Source organism: Populus alba, chromosome 3 (genome assembly GCF_005239225.2).
Source record: "Populus alba chromosome 3, ASM523922v2, whole genome shotgun sequence".
NCBI lineage: Eukaryota > Viridiplantae > Streptophyta > Magnoliopsida > Malpighiales > Salicaceae > Populus > Populus alba.
The window spans coordinates 21,250,895-21,268,716 of record NC_133286.1 but is presented as its reverse complement, the minus strand read 5'-3'; the positions used below and the strand labels follow the sequence as shown (position 1 = coordinate 21,268,716).

At 34.9% G+C, this 17,822-nt stretch overlaps 1 protein-coding gene and 1 pseudogene across 1 annotated transcript; both read left to right on the top strand.

Annotated features, from left to right (window-relative positions):
• Positions 1–528: 528 nt before the first annotated feature.
• Positions 529–4,801, top strand: LOC118054261 (putative disease resistance RPP13-like protein 1). Its single transcript, XM_073408228.1, has 2 exons — positions 529–3,689; positions 3,792–4,801. The coding sequence occupies exon 1, from the start codon at positions 706–708 to the stop codon at positions 3,658–3,660; it is 2,955 nt and encodes a 984-aa protein (XP_073264329.1). The 5' UTR covers positions 529–705; the 3' UTR covers positions 3,661–3,689; positions 3,792–4,801.
• A 4,518-nt stretch (positions 4,802–9,319) lies between these two features.
• LOC118054598 (putative disease resistance RPP13-like protein 1) lies at positions 9,320–17,556 on the top strand (annotated as a pseudogene).
• Positions 17,557–17,822: the final 266 nt, after the last annotated feature.

The following is a 17,822-nucleotide window of genomic DNA, read 5'->3' as shown; positions in this document are numbered from 1 at the left end:
GCTGTCTTTGGAAAGAAATCAAATACTATCCCATAACAATCGGGATTTACATAAATAGAAGATATACTAGAATATTACATGTATAGTTTCCTATTGTGTGTAGGTTTGTACAGCTCATGCCAACACTCCCTCTCAAGTTGGTGAAAAAATGTCTTTGATACCAAGCTTGTCAAGAGAGCTGTGAAAGTTTTTGTTGAAGACCGCTTTTGTAAGCATATCAGCAAGTTGATCTTCTGACCTGACGAAGGGAAAACAAATTACTTTTTCTTCTAGATTCTGTTTAATAAAATGTCGGACCAAGGCGGCTATAGTTTTTATAATTTTCTGCAAAATGTCAATGGGAGAAACAGAAGGATTGGCCCAGGTCTTCGCCCGCATGTGGAGCTACGGAATGCTCAACCCCACTCTTTAAAATAAGCGACGACTTGCAAGTCAAGGCTCATTGGCCCACCTCGTGGAAAGTTTGCTCAATTTCTACAGCTCGACAGCAATCCTACTTTAATTTTATAGTCATCCCAACTATGAATCGACAGCAATCCTACTTTAATTTTATAGTCATCCCAACTATGAATCTATCCAACTGTTAGTTCTTTCATCCAAACTAATCTCAAATCTGTGCGGCTCTTCTTTTCCAGTACACTTCGACTTTTTTCTTCATAAAATTTCATCTTTTCATCTAGCACCTTTTTTCAAAGAGGAGAAACCATGATGGCTCTGGCATTGATCGGAGAATCACTTCTCTCTGCTATCATTGAGGTTTTGGTCGACAGGATAGCCTCCTCAGAGGTTAAGGACTTCTTCAAAAGGCAAAAGCTTGACGATGGACAGCTGAGGAAATTGAAGTCTATCGTGAGAGCAGTTGGCAAACTTCTCAATGATGCAGAGGAGAAGCACATAACTGATCCAGCAGTGAAAGGGTGGCTCGACGACCTCAAGGATGCTCTCTACCAGGCTGATGACTTCTTGGACGAGATTGCTTATAAAGCTTTGCAATTGAAGTTTGAAGCTGAACCTCAAAGTGAGACCTTCTCAGATCAGGTGCGGAGCTTCCTCACTTCCCTTGTTCCATGTAAGAAGGGGATGGGAGAGATGCAACCGGAGTTAGAAAAGATCCTTCAGATTCTTCAAGACTTGTTGCAACAGAAGGATTCCCTTCATTTAACAGAAAGCGTTGGAAGAATACCACTCTTGCCATCACAGAAAATACCAACAACTGCTCTGGTAGATGAATCTCATGTTTTTGGCAGGAAGGATGACAGGGAAAATATAATGGCATTGCTGCTGCCAGACGACGCTGAAGAAAGACAACTAGATGTGGTTCCAATTGTGGGTATGGGCGGGGTGGGTAAAACCACCCTTGCTCAGCTTGTCTACAGAAAAATCGAACTCTTAGAAGACAGAAATGGGACGAAGTTGTTTGATCTCAAAGCATGGGTCTATGTGTCAGAAGAATTTAATATTCTCAAGGTCACAAGAGATATTCTCAAGCAGGTCGGTCTGCCGAAGTGCGATAACATGACTGAGAATCAGATTCATTGCGAGCTGGAGAAAAAATTGAGGGGGAACAGGGTTTTGGTTGTTTTAGATGATGTTTGGAGTGAGGATCAAGCGGCCTGGGATTTTTTGCTGAAACCTTTCATGTCTGTGAGAAAAGGAAGTAAGATCTTAGTCACGACACGCAGCGAAAATGTAGCATCAGTCAAGTCTACTTTTCCATCTCATCGTTTGCAGAGCTTGTCCAATGATGAGTGTTGGCTGGTGTTGAAAAAAGTGGCATTTGATGGAGGAAATTTCAGCGCATATACAGGGTTGGAAGAATTTGGTAGAGAAATAGCAAAAAAATGTAGCGGCCTACCTTTGGCTGCAAAAACACTTGGAGGTCTCCTGAGATCCAAAAGAAAAGGCGAGGAATGGAGGAATATATTGGAAAGCAATTTGTGGAATTCACCAAATGACAAAGTCCTTTCAGCTCTACAGTTGAGTTATCATTGCCTGCCATCGTATCTAAAACAATGCTTTTCATATTGTGCGATATTTCCCGAAGGCTATGAATTCAACAAGAAAGACGTGATCCTTTTATGGATGGCAGAAGGCTTTCTAGTTCAACCCGGAGGGAATAAGGAGATGGAAGAAATAGGGGCTGAGTTCTTCGATGATCTTGTATCGAGATCATTTTTACAACAATCAAGTCGCGATCCATCATTATTCATCATGCATGACCTCATGAATCATTTAGCTGCTTTCACATCTGGAGAATTTTGCTTCCGGTTGGAGGGTAATGGCTCGAGCAACACTTCTCGAAGGACTCGCCACTTATCATGCATAGTAAAAGAACATGACATCTCTCAAATGTTCGAGGCCGTTTGCAACCCTCGTTTGTTGCGCACCTTAATATTATCAAAAGATAAATCAATATCTGCTGAGGTAATATGTAAACTTTTGCCGATGCTTGAGCGCCTAAGAGTGTTGTCTATGCCCCCCTGTATCCTTGAGCCTTTACCATTTCTTGATTCAATTGCCAAGTTGAAGCATTTGCGATATCTGAAACTTTCTCGGACAGACCTTACAAAGTTACCAGAATCTATATGTGGTTTGTATAATTTGCAAACTTTAATCTTGACATGGTGTTTTAGGCTTTATAAGTTGCCTGCTGGCATGGGAAGGTTGATCAACTTGCGGCATCTTGACATCACAGGAACAAGACTCCTAGAGATGCCGCCACAAATGGGCAAACTAGCAAAGCTCCGAACATTAACTTCTTTTTCTTTGGGAAATCAAAGTGTATCTAGAAATCAAAGTGGAAATCATAGTGGATCTAGAAATCAAAGTGGATCTAGCATTAAAGAGTTGGGGAAGCTTCAGCATTTGTGTGGAGAACTTTGCATTCGCAATCTTCAAAACGTGGTGGATGCTCAAGATGCTTCTAAAGCCGATTTGAAGGGTAAAGCGGACCTTGAGAGTTTGGAGTTATTGTGGGAGGATGAAACTAATAATTCACTGCATGAACGTGTTTTGGATCAATTACAGCCTCATGTCAATTTGAAGATTCTCCGCTTAGAAGGGTACGGGGGTACAAGATTTCCGGTTTGGATTGGAGGCTCTAATCCTCCCTCAAATTTACGAGAGCTTGATTTGCACAGGTGCTTGAATTTGGAATCCTTCCCTGAGCGCATGCATTCCTTGCTGCCTTCCCTGATCAGATTGTCTCTAAGCAATTGTCCAGAACTTCAGTCCTTTCAAATAAGAGGCTTAGAATTGAAAGCATTTAGTGTTACGAATTGCAAACAACTCATCAGGAATCGCAAGCAATGGGATATGCGATCACTCAATTCTCTTTCAAGTTTTACAATAGCTATGTGCGATGAGGTGGAATCCTTCCCAGAGGAGATGCTGCTCCCCTCCAGTCTTACGACTCTTGAAATTAGGCGTCTTTCAAATCTAAAATCTCTGGACCACAAAGGGCTTCAACACCTCACTTCTCTTAGAGAATTGCAGATCTGGCACTGCCCCAATCTCCAGACTTTGCCAGAAGAGGGACTCCCCTCCTCTCTTTCTCATCTATTTATCTTCAAGTGTAATTTGCTGAAAGAAAGGTGCAAAAGACCTAATGGGGAGGATTGGCTCAAGGTTTCTCACATCCCATACTTGTATATATCTTGATTAGTCCTTGATTCATCCATTATTATAAGGTACCACGAATCCTTATTTCTTTACTTCGTTAGTTACAAATCACAATTTGACAGAAAGATTTGCATATTTTACTCTAACTTTAATAAATGAACTCCAAGCAGGCTTCGTCAGCTGTGGCCGAAGATAGATTGATAGTTTGCTAGCTTCTCTCGGAGGATATCCATCTCTTCATTCTTAAGTTCTGAGCCTGACTTGTTTGCCAGTTAGTGTTTCCTTTGAGTTGAACAATGGCCTGGTTTAGAGCTGGTTTCTGGCAAGTTTGTAACTCTATGCTTGCGGATATTCATCTTGTAAATTGTGTTCTATCTCTCATATAGTTGTGCTTGCACCTTTTTGTAATCGTTTCCTCAGCTAGTTGCATTCATGGAGCTTAATAATATCATTCTGAACTCTTGAACAACATTGCTAGGAATATCAAAATACTTGCTTTCGAAAAGCAGCGGACATGTTCAACAAGGAGACACTAGGTAGAACAAATGGGGAAAAGGAAAAACTGCAGATACCACTAATAATAAGAACATTCGGAAGTGCACAACAGTTACATTGCATTCAACTACAGCATTTCTTGTCTTCGGACTGAATGAGATCGTCTTCAACAATGAATAGCCTCGAGTGAACCGGAAAAGACCGCAACCTCCAACAACCTGGCATTATCGAAGTCTGGATTGTGACCTAGAATACTCAGGGCACTCCCATTGTACATACCCTCAACAAAACCAAAACTCAAAACCATAAGCAATCCACATTCATGTTGAGAAGCAAAAACATACATACCCCGTGCTCCTCCCTCAAGTTTTTAAGTAGGTTCTGGCTCTCCAGTTAATGGATCATCCACCATGAAAGTCCTGACAAAGCTACCATTGTCTTTGCTGGTCCAGCAATTCTCATGGTTGTTTGGTTTTCCCCACTTTGAATAGTGTGAAAGTAGAAATGCAGGCGTGCCATTTTCTCCATGCTTTTTTCGGATATGATCATAGGGGATTGCTCAGAGAACTTGCCATTACTAGTGCCGGAAAATGTCAAGAATAAGAGAGGAGCTGTGTGTGAATAAGAAAAAAAGCCGTAGGGGAATGTTAGAAGAGGCTATTTATAGGATTGTGAGCTAGAATTGATGAATATTGTAGCGTGAGATTGGCCTTTTGAAGAGGGTTAATGTGGCAAAGTAATTATTACTCGAACTTGTGTTGCATCAGGAGAAAGAAACAGAGTGATAGTAGAGAGTAATTTTGATGACTTTGAGAGGGCCTCAAATTTCTTGAGTAAGGGGACATGTAGTTTACAGCAGCATTGAGGATGTTATCCTGTCTGAGCTGGTTCAGCCACTAAACATCACCAAGCTTTTTACTTGAACACGATAACGTTAATACACAGCCCATTATCAAATTACAAACCATAATCCGCAACAACAGATAACAAAAAAAGAGAAAGAATAATCGATAATAAATTCAATCAGGAGTGCTTATTTTGTCGTAATAAATTTTGTGTCAATTGTGTCCCCCAAGTTTTAGAAAATTTTAATTAATCTTTACATCTATATTTGCTATGAATTCTGTAAAAAAATTGCACTGAACAAAGTTCCAATTGAGAAATCAAAAATTATTTGGAACAACATTAATTGATACAAACATCTTCCTTGCAGTCAAAATTGATACTACTCCAATACAAGGGTTCATTTTTAGGTTCGCTCACCATTTTTTCATGCCTGTTTTGCACTGCAGCTGTAAGCTAGAAAATAAACGCAGGACTGAAATGTTTGATTAAGTTAAATTCGTATTTTTATTTTATATGGATCCCATTTAAAAACTGAGGTCCAATCTCAGTTTTTGAAAAAGCAATTTATCAATAAGTGGTACATAGGGAACTCGATGATTTTGCATTAAAAAAATCTCTAAAACTTAATATCAGAATTTGTGAACATTTTGGAGTTACAATAAAGAGACAATTTTTTTAAGAACTTAATTGAAGATTAATTTGATGATTGCTCTTCTTTTCTTTAAGAAATTCTTATGCTTCTGGGTCTGAATAGTAGAATACATACCATCTAATGCCAAGCTATTACTGACTGACAGTACAAAAAGTTCAGCAATATTTCTTGTTCATGGAAAGAATTAATCTCAGACACAGAATAACATAACCAGCCACTAAAAATTGTATGTCAGTAATAGGATAGGTTCTTTGTTCTTCGTTAGAGATTTCTTGTTCATTGGCGACACAGGGCATTTGGTAGAGTGAACTGCAACTTGTCTTGGTCGTACTGGCTTAAAGCTAATTTATTTGGGTTTTACACTTCTTTATTCATGATTACAGCTGAAGTATGACCAATTTTTATTTTTTTTTTATTGTTTCCCAGTCATCTCACAGCTGTCTCTGCTCAAGTAAACTCAATTTGTTTGTTCAGCATTCTTGCTGAGCACATTATTTCAACTTGTTCTTGAACTCAAATCTCGATCCGGTATCAACTCCTGCAGCATCTTTTTTTTATTCGTTGTGATAAACAAGGAACATTAATTTAATTTTTCTGCAAAATGTCATTGGGAGAAACAGAAGGATTGGCCCAGAGCTTTCGCCCGCATTGTGCAGCTACAGTTCTGTCAAACCCGATTTTTAAAATAGTGACAACTTGGCAAATCAAGGTCTCATTGGCCGCGCCTGTTGGAAAGTTTGCTCGAGTTTCTGTAGCTCGACAGCAATCTACTTTAATTTTATATTCATCCACAAAAATCTCCAACTCTAACTATGTATCTATCCTACTGTAAGTTTGCTCTTCTTTTTCCCAGTACACTTGGACTTTTTTTCCTTCATAAGATTTCATCTTTTCATCTGCACCTTTTTTCAAAGAGGAGAAACCATGATGGCTGTGGCATTGATTGGAAATCGTAAAAATATAGTTTAATTTAAAAATAATTTTTAAATAATATTTAAAATAACAACAAATTAGATTGATATGGGCCAACTAGGGAGTTAACATTGTCAAAATTCATTATCCGAAATTATGAGAATTATGAATAATCTTATAAAAAATAAATTATGAAGTCTAATTCTTAACCAACCAAATATTAAAAAAATAAAATTAAAGATAAATAAATAAATCATGTAGGGATTGACCCGATATGACTCAATTGATTTAGCTTGTTTAAAAGACAACCGAAACAACTTGTAAGAACATAGTTTGACTTAGAAAAAAAATTCAATATGAAAATATATTTTTTTTAATATGAAGATAACAAAGTAATAGATTGAATTGGGTCAACCAAAAGTTAATTTTATTAAATTTCAATGATCTAGATTATGAGACTATAAAGTCTAATTCCTAAACAAATCGAATATTGGAGGATATTATTAAAAAAAATCAATTAAAAAATAACCTAAAAAAAGTAAACAAGTTAACATATGGAAGCTCACAACCTAGGTTAATAATAAATAAAGATAACCCGTAAAGCACTATTAAAAATACTAATAATGAGGTAAAATAACCTAATAATAAAAAAAAAAAACACATGAATCTTAATTCCTAATGAAAATACAATATTAATAATGAAATTTGGGGAAAAGTCAATTAAAAAACAACTGGTTACCAACACTCTGTACACCCTTACCCAACATAAACAGACTCCAAAGCATAACAAGTTTAAGGGGTGTTTGGGAGTGTAGTAATGATTATTTTTAATAATATTTTTCACTTGAAAAATATATTTAAAAAAAAAATATTTTTTTATTTTAAAAAATTTATTTTTGATATCATGTATTAAAATAATCTATAGATATTAAAAATATTAATTTAAAAATTAAATAAATATTCTTTTAAAACATTTTCATTAAAATATATTTTAAAACAAACAACTATATTTCCTAACACATTTTCAAGTTAAAGGTATTTACGCTACTTGGATTTCTTTGTCAGATTTAGTACGTTGCCTGAAGAAGTGAAAAAACTTGGCATTTTATTTAGTGATGTTTTTTCCAATCAAACTTCAAACCCAACTTTTTTTCAAAGATGGAATTTCCTACGTAAATAAATCGAAGACAAACCGAGTAAAATGGAGTCCAGAAACATAACAATGTATAGCAGTGACAGAGCCGAGAGAGAGAAAGTTTTTTGCTAGTTCTTTACACGAAAATTGTTTTTTTAAAAATTTGATAAGTTAATGGTAAATAATTTTTTTAAAAAAAATATTATTTTATAAATTTTATAAATAAAAAGATACTTCAGGTTGCTATCCTAACCTTTTCTTGTTGGTTATTCCCCTGGATTAGGAAATTTCTATGAGGCCTGCAAACTAAGGTTGTAACCTAACGAGCTTTGGATCTACACTGAAGAAATTTCTGTGACATCAGCTGTTTTTTGTGTTTTTTCTTTTCAATCATAGCTAAAGATAGGCATGGCATGATAATAGACAACGAATTGATGGGGGGTAAGGGCATGGAGCCAAACGATCCATTTCATGGTTGGTATTTATTTTTTTTTTTATTATTTATTATAAACATTTGTTTCACAACACTGTTCAGAATTTAATTGCATGATTATATAATTTTAATCACAATCATATAAATATTTAGTGTTCTTAAAAGAATTCAAATTCATAACATAACCATTAAAATACAACAAAAATATTATTTTAATAAATTTATAAATAAAATATTTAAAAAATATCAAACCCCCTAATATTTTATAAATTCTTTACAGTAGCTTTTACATTTCTATAGATTTCATTTGATAATGTAAAGCACACAATAAAAAACATCATGTTTATATTTTTTATTTGGCAACATGTAACTGCACAAGGGTTAAAAGTTCGTTGTTGTTGTATGATTAAAGGTAATGTCTTGCATGGATTGACTAACAAATCATATATATATATATATATATTATATATATATAATATATTTATTTATTTATATTGTAGTTATTAAATTTTATACAAGCTATCATTTTAAGAGATTTTTTTAAAATAAAAAAGATGTTTTTTAAAAAAAATTAGAAAGTTAATTTTTAGTTTTAATTAGGTTAACCGTTTACATGGTCTCGCAGTTACCAGAAAATCAATCAAAAATTATGCAAAGGCCAACTCGGTTTCTTGCTTTATTTGAATTTTGACTCAAGTTAGGTCGTCACAAATCACTGTTTAATAGTACTTACTTTTTGCAGTGTCTTAATAATAGGATCTGCTTATTTGAACTCTACAATCTCCCACTTTCATGCATCACCTGGCCTCTCTGTTTTTTATTTTTAAGTATGCATGTAAAGAAGTTACTGTTTACATTGCTTTAGCCCTCAGAGTTTACAATGGTATTCCTGGGAAGTAGCTTTATGCACTTTCCTTGAATATCCAAGAAGTCTCATAATCAATGCATAATGTTTTTTAAACAAAGCATTAAAAAAAACATAATAATTTACGATGGAAGTCCTCATAATCAATGTATAAAAATGTTTTTTTCTTAAAAAATAATTTTTAATATCATATATTAAAATAAATTTTAAAATATAAAAAAAATTCATTTTTTTTTTAAAAACTAAATTCGAAACACAAATACTAAAAGTGCTTCATAAGAAAGAGGGAAGGTGACATTCATTATAAACTTTACTGCCCCTCTCTCATCGCCTACGTGCAGCAACCACTACTAGATGTTCATGGCGTCTTCTTCTTCTTCACGTCTAGGACCTGGTTGGGATTACGATGTATTTCTAAGTTTTAGAGGGTGAAGATACTCGCAAAAATTTTAACGGATCATCTTTTCACTGCTTTACAGAAAGCAGGAATCCGTACATTTCGAGATGACGACGAACTGTCGTATAGGTGAAGAAATCTCCTTACAACTCCTCAAAAGCAATACAAGAATCCAAGATTTCTATAGTGGTTTTTCTCAAAGGGCTATGCTTCTCTCCACTTGGTGTCTTGATGAACTTGAAAAGATTCTTGGATTGCAGAACACACAAACTGGTCAGATTGTTATACCTGTTTTCTATGAGATATTGATCCTTCTGATATTAGAAAACAGACGGGGAGTTTTGCTGAAGCTTTGATAAGCATGAGAACGTTTTAAGGAAGAAATGGAGAAGGTGCAAAAGTGGAGAAAAGCTCTCGTGGAGGCTGCAATTTATCTGGGCTGGATCTCACAGTATCGCAAAATGGGTATGACTTCTTTTCTTTCCTTGTATCAATAGCAAATGCTTATAACTTTTACTCTTATTATGTTTTTGTATTTTAAATTTGCATTAAATTCAAAAGATTATCTTTCATCGATGAGTGATGACTTTCTTTTTCTATGCGCAGGCATGAATCAAAATTAATTCAAAGATTGTCGAAGAAGTTTCAAGTAAATTGAATCCCAGATTTTTGTCTGACGATAGGCCGCTGAAGAGGTTGAAGACAACAATGATATCTGGTGGTGGGCTGCTTGACGATGCTGAGGAGAAGCAGATAACAAAGACAGATGTGCGGGAGTGGCTGGCCGAGTATAAAGACGCTGTCTATGAGGCCGACGACTTCTTGGATGAGATTGCTTATGAAGCTCTACGGCAGGAGGTGGAAGCTGAAGCTCAAACCTTCATTAACCCGCTTGAAATAAAGGTAATGAGAGAGATGGAAGAAAAATCAAGAGGCCTCCAGGAGAGACTAGATCACTTAGTTCAAACGAAAGGATGCCCTTGGTTTGATCAAACCGCACGGGAAAGAACCATCAACGCCTAAAAAGGCCAACAACTTCTCTGGTGGATGAACGTGGTGTTTATGGTAGAGATGATGACAGGGAAGCAATACTGAAGTTGCTTCTATCAGATGATGCAAATGAAGAAAACCCAGGGTGTCGTTCCCATAAGGGGGATGGGCGCGGGGTTGGTAAAAACCACACTTGCCAGCTTGTATACAATCACAGAAGAGTACAAGAGGGGTTCGACCTCAAAGCTTGGGTTTTTTTTTGTGTTTCAGAAGATTTCAGTGTTTGACGTTAACCAAGATGATCCATGAGGAGGTCGGTTCAAAGGCTGATTCTGATAGTCTGAATATTCTCCAGCTTCAGTTGAAGAAGATATTGCAGGGAAAGAGGTTTTTGCTTGTTTTAGATGACGTTTGGAATGAAGATTATGCTAAGTGGGACAAGTTGCTTACCCCCCTGAAGTACGGAGCACAAGGGATGAGTAAGATTCTTGTTACAACTCGCAATGAAAGTGTAGCATCAGTCATGAGAACTGTTCCAACTCATCATCTAAAAGAATTGACGGAAGACAGCTGCTGGTCCTTGTTTGCCAGACATGCGTTTCGTGGTGAAAATCCCACTGCTCACGAAGAGTTACAAGAAATTGGTAGAGCTATAGCGAGAAAGTGTAAAGGCCTTCCTCTAGCTGCAGTAACACTCGGAGGTCTGCTACGCACCAAAAGAGATGTCGAGGAGTGGGAGAAGTTATTGGAAAGCAATCTATGGGATTTACGCAAAGACAATATCCTCCCAGCTTTGAGATTAAGTTATCTTTATCTCCTGCCACATCTGAAGCAATGTTTTGCTTATTGTGCCATATTTCCAAAAGACTATGAATTTCAAAAGGATGAATTAGTGCTCCTGTGGATGGCAGAGGGCTTCTTAGTCCACTCTGTAGATGATGAGATGGAAAGAGCTGGTGCTGAGTGCTTTGATGATCTCTTGTCAAGGTCCTTTTTCCAGCAATCAAGTGCCTCTCCCTCATCATTTGTGATGCACGATCTCATGCATGACTTGGCTACCCATGTGTCCGGTCAATTTTGCTTCAGGTTGGGGGAAAATAATTCTTCCAAGGCCACCAGAAGGACTTGACATTTATCACTCGCAGTAGATAAGGGAGGCGGTTTTTCAAGCACAAAATTAGAAAACATCCGTGAAGCCCAACTTCTACGCACTTTCCAATTTTGTGCCAGCAATTACTATGGTTCTCCCCGTTTTTATAATGAGGTCTTTCATAAATTGTCAACACTTGGGCGCCTACGAGTGCTGTCCTTGTCTAACTGTGCTGGTGTAGCTAAAATGCTTTGTTCAACTAGCAAGTTGAAGCATTTGCGGTATTTGCATCTTTGTCGGTTAGATTTAGTAACGTTGCCTGAAGAAGTGAGTACTCTTCTCAATTTGCAAACGTTGATCTTGAAATATTGCGACCAACTTGCTAGTCTACCTGATCTTGTAAATTTGAAGCATTTACGACATTTGAATCTTCAAGGAACAAGAATCGAAAGGTTGCCTGCATCTCTTGAAAGGTTAATCAACTTGCGGTATCTTAACATCTCAGACACGCAATTGAAAGAGATGCCACCACATATAGGTCAACTGACAAAGCTCCAAACGTTGCCTGCCTTTCTCGTGGGAAGACAGAGTGAGACTAGCTTTAAAGAATTGGGAAAGCTACGACATCTACGGGGAGAACTTCATATTCGGAACCTTCAAAACGTGGTGGATGCTCGGGATGCCTGAAAAAAAAAAAAAAAAAAAAAAAAAGGCAAATTTGAAAGATAAAAAAGCACCTTGATAAGCTGAGGTTTACATGGATGGTGACACTCATGACGACCGCAAGCACGTAACAAGCACACACTTGAGAAATTAGAGCCAAATAGAGAGGTGAAGGATCTTGAGATTGATGGTTATGGAGGTATAAGGTTTCCGGAGTGGGTAGGAGAGTCCTCTTTCTCAAAAATAGTGTCCTTGAAGCTCAGTCGATGTACAAACTGCACCTCCTTACCACCGCTCGGGCAATAGCTTCTTTAGAGATCTCTCCATTGAAGGATTCGATTAAAGTTGAGGACTGTGGGCTCTGAGTTCTATGGGAATTGTACTGCTATGAAGAAGCCATTTGAATCCCTCAAAACATTATCTTTTAGAAGGATGCCAGAGTGGCGCGAGTGGATTTCAGGCGAAGGCAGCCTATGTGCACATGAAAGACCGCTCAATGATCTCACCTGTCTCCATTATTTGTCTATCCGGTGGTGCCCTAAATTAGTTCATCGATTCCCCAAAGGAGGGTTACTGCTTCCAGTCTTGAAACAACTTGTGTTGACAAGATTGCCGAAAACTTGAAGCATCTGCCTGAGAGTATGCCTTCCCTCCTCCCATCCCTTTCGTTTTTGGGAATATTTGGTTGTTCAGAAGTTGAGTTGTGTCCAGAAGGGGGTTTTCCCTCCACATTACAATCACTTGTGATTTATAATTGCAACAAACTCATTGCAGGCCGCATGCAATGGGGCTTGCAAACGCTCCCTTCTCTTTCAGTGTTTTTTATTGGTGAAGACGAAAATATTGAATCCTTCCCTGAAGAGATGCTTCTGCCCTCAAGTATTAAATATATTATGATCTCTAACCTAAAACACCTGAAATCTCTTGACTACAAGGGGCTTAACACCTCACCTCTCTTAGCGATTTGGCTATAAGTTACTGCCCTCTGATTGAGTCAATGCCAGAAGAGGGGTTGCCCTCCTCCCTTTCTGCTCTTTATATTCGCAATTGTCCTATACTGGGTGAAAGTTGTGAAAGGGAGAAAGGTAAAGATTGGCCCAAGATTTCTCACATTCCTCACATAGATATTTCAGTTAAAAGGAGGTTTTTTTTCAATTGTCCACTATTGAGGTATTGCTGCTAAATAGTTTTTTTTTTTCAGTAATCAAAGGCAATTTCAGTTAAAATTTGTCATGTTCCACTATTAATTCTATGCTTATTTTTCTTCCATAATTATTGTCTTTCATTCATTTCCATAAATACATAAATCATCATTCTGTTTCAGATTTTTGAACTGCCAGCACCACCCTTAAAAAACAATTGTCCTTTTGGACGGGGAGCTATTATCATCGAATTTTAGCACGGAATATTTCTTTTGCTAATTTAACAACAGAATGTGCATATATGATTTTTTTAATATCAACAAAGAATTTAGTAATAGAAAATCCATTGCTAAAAGGGATTAAAGAAATTAAATTATGTATGTAATTTGCAACGGATTTTTCGTTATTGACGTGCTTGGCAACATCAAATCTGCAACTGATTCCAAAAATAAATCAAACCCTTAATTATATAAAATCCACATCCTTTCTCCCTTTCTCTTTTCCCGCACCTTCAAAAATTAAAAAAAAATAAATTCTCCATCTCTTTCTCTAGTCTCTTCCCTTCCCCAAAAATTCGAAATTCAAAAACTTTTTTTATCTTTTATTTATTATTTAACTTTGATTAAATTGTTTATTTATCTACTTTATAGCAATGGTCATCAGCTAATTTATAATTTATTTATCACTTCATCAATGAAATAAAAGTGATAAAAGAAAAGGAGAGAAGAAATAAAGTGAAGTCTTCTTGTGCATTATTAGCACATCACGTGAAAAGAAAGATTGGCAAATAATTATTCCAGTCAAACCCGGCGAAGAAAGCAAGGACAAACCAAGTTACTCCATTTTCCTCTCACTTTCTCAACCGATGGGGTTTCTTGGCAAATGAAGCAAGGACAGACCGAGTTGATGCGCTACCTAACTCCATTTTCCTTGCCCGCGCAATTCACGCATACACGTACACATCCGGAAACAATATTCATAAAATTAATTAACATCCCGTAAAAAATACTTTAATTTAGAAAGATTTTAAAATGTTATTTTTTTAATTTAATAATAACAAAGTTTTATATTAAATTATTTCAGCTAAGTTAACTTGTTAGATTTATAATTAAGAAATTATAATAACCTATTCCCAAATAACTAAATATGGTTAAGTTTTTTCCAATCAAACCCTTTTTCTTTAAGATGTAATTTCTAGCAAAATAAAACAAAGACAAACAGAGTACAATTTAAAAAAAAAGAAAGAAAGATGGAATATCCCACAATATTTAACCCACTTAAATTGAGTCCAAATCATAAGAGCATTTACAAAGGGTGTGTTAAATAAAAAAGTTAAAAATTAAAAAAATATTATTTTCACTCTTTCATATTTATTTTTATACACTTAAAAAAAATATTAAATAAAATGTCAAAATATCTTTTCTTTCTTATAAATACTATTTCTACATATCTATATAAAAAAAAACAACACTAAAAAAGTGGGGCCATCAAAAAATAAAACCAATTAAAATTATAGTCATATGAAAAAAAAAAAAAACATCGAACTCATTAAAAAAAAAACACTTATTTCTCTCACTCCAAAACAATTAGCTAGCAGAAAACAATTAGCGTTTCAAACTCAATTTTTTTATAGGCCCTGTATTATAAAACACATTTGGTTTGTTATTAAACATTCTGTTACGTTTGTTTCACTGTAAACGTAAAAGCTAGCAGAAACAGACACAACTTTTAAACCTTGTTTGTTTACTTGAAAGTAGTTTCTTTTTGAAAAATAGTTTTCTTGAAAAGTGGGATTCCTATAAGTGAATTATTTTTTGTTTGGTAGTATGATGAAAAATAAATTGAAAAACATCTAGTGTTTGATTATATCATGGAAAATGAGGTAGAAAAGATCTTATTAATATTTTTTTTTCAAGTTTATTAAAATAATAAATAATAAATCTTACAAATTAAAAAGATGAATGAGAATGAAATTGAAAAAAAATATAATTTCATAAATTATCTCAAATAAAATAAATAACAATTAAAATAATGAAGATCAAATTTAAAAGATAAAAAATTGAAAGATGATGAAAATTAAAATAATAGTAATTACAATTTCATAAATTATTACAAAAAAAATAAGTAACAACTAAAAGAATGAGGACCAAATTTGATAGATAAAAATTTCAATTAAAAAAATAATAAGAGAAATACAAATAACAATCATAAAATAAGCACCAAAGTTAATATAAAAATCAAATTTAATCAAATTCTAAGGAGTGAAATTGAGAAAAAAAATTCAAAACAAAATATATAACAATCAAATTTTAAGGACCAAATTTGTTATAATATGATGTTTTTAATTTTTTCAAACTTTTGAAAAATACTTTTTGCTCGAAAAAAAGAAAAACACTTTTCTGAAATCAAACCAAATTTTTCTTTGACCGGAAAATATTTTTTGTTGATTAATTTTTCTAATGACATATAAATACAAAAAAGTTTGAAAAATAATTTTAAAAAAACCACTTTCCACTGAACAAACAAACAAGGCATTAATAATACTACTCTTGGTATCGTCTTAATAGTAGGAACCTTTTATTTGAATTCTAGGTGTTTGTTTCTTAGAAATTAATTTCTGGGAAATCACTTTTTAAATTTTCTTGTGTTTGATTGCCATTAGAAAAGTTGGTCAACAAAAAATACTTTACAGTCAAATGAAAATTTGCCTTGATTTTTAGAAAAGTGTTTTCCTTTTATTTCGAACAAAAAACACTTTTTGAAAATTGTAAAAAATTTAAAAATATCATATTATTTGCTGATTATATCAAATTTGGTCCTCAAACTTGTGATTGCTATATATATTTTGTTTTGAATTTTTATTTTTTCAGTTTCATCCCTTACAATTTAATTTTTATATTAACTTTGGTCCTTATTTTTATAATTGTTATTTGCTTTTCCTTATCTTTTTTTAATTGAATTTTTTATCTATTAAATTTGATCTTTATTCTTTGATTGTTACTTATTTTATTTAAAAATAATTTATGAAATGGTAATTATTATCATTTTAATTTCTTTATCTTTTATTTTTTTTTTTTATTTTTAGATTTGTTCTCTATTATTTTGATTATTATTTATTTTATTTGAGATAATTTATAAAATTATATTTTTTTTCAATTTCATTCTCATTAAAATTTTTAATTTATAAGATTTGTTTCTCATTATTTTAATAAACTTGAAATAAATAAAAAATTAATAAGTTATTTTATAGCTCATTTTCTATGACATAACCAAATACTGGAATGTGTTTTTCAATTTATTTTTTATTACACTACTAAATATAAAAAAATAATTCACTTTTTCATAATTTACTTTTTTTAAATTTAAATTTAAAAATAAATTACTTTTTAGCAAATGAAGGATGCTAGAGTGGCGCGAGTGGATTTCAGACGAAGACAGCCGGGAAGCCTTCCCTCTTCTTGATGAGCTTTTAATTGAAGAATGCCCCAACCTTGCAAAGGCCCTACCTAGTCACCACCTTCAACGTGTAACAAGACTTACAATTAGTGGATGTGAGCAGCTCGCGACACCACTTCCTAGGATTCCTAGGCTGCTCTCTCTCTCTGTTTCTGGATGCCACTCCCTAGAGTCCCTACCCGAGCAAATTGAGCAAATGGGTTGGTCACCCTCTGATTTAGAGGGAATTACAATCAAGGGCTGGGTTTCTCTCAAATGCGTCGCACTGGACTTGCTCCCCAACTTAAATACTCTTTCTATCTCTGACTGTCCAGATCTGGAATCACTATGTACACATGAAAGACCCCTCAATGATGTCACCTCTCTCCGTTCTTTGGAAATCCGGGGGTGCCCTAAATTAGTTTCATTTCCCAAATGAGGGTTACCTGCTCCAGTCTTGACACGACTTCATTTAGAACAATGCTGGAACTTGAAGCAGTTGCCTGAGAGCATGCATTCCCTCCTCCCATCCCTTAACCATTTGAAAATAGGTGATTGTTTAGAAGTTGAATTGTGTCCAGAAGGGGATTTTCCCTCCACATTACAATCACTTTAGATTTGGAATTGCAACAAACTCATTGCAGGCCGCATGCAATGGGGCTTGCAAACGCTCCCTTCTCTTTCACACTTTATAATTGGTTGGGACGAAAATGTTGAATCCTTCCCTGAAGAGATGCTGCTGCCCTCAAGTCTTACATATCTTCAGATCTATTCCCTAAAACACCTGAAATCTCTTGACCACAAGGGGCTTCAACACCTCACCTCTCTTAGAGAATTGACAATATGGAACTGCCCTCAGATTGAGTCCTATGCTGGGTGAAAGTTGTGAAAGGGTGAAAGGTAAAGATTGGTCCAAGATTTCTCACATTCCTAACATACATATTTTCCCAACATTAGCGGAGCAAAAAAGTAGCAGTTAAAAAGAGCTTTTCCTTCAATCGTCCAACATATTGAGGTATTGCTACTAAGTAGTTTATTTTCTTTTCAGTAATCTAAGGCAATTTCAGGTAAAAATTTTCATGTTCCACTATTAATTCTATTCTTATTTTTGGCAGGATCCAAATCCGACTTTCCACTTACAGTTCA

Excerpts from the sequence above, each read along its gene's own strand:
- LOC118054261 (XM_073408228.1), top strand. The coding sequence starts at position 706 with ATGATGGCTCTGGCATTGATCGGAGAATCACTTCTCTCTGCTATCATT.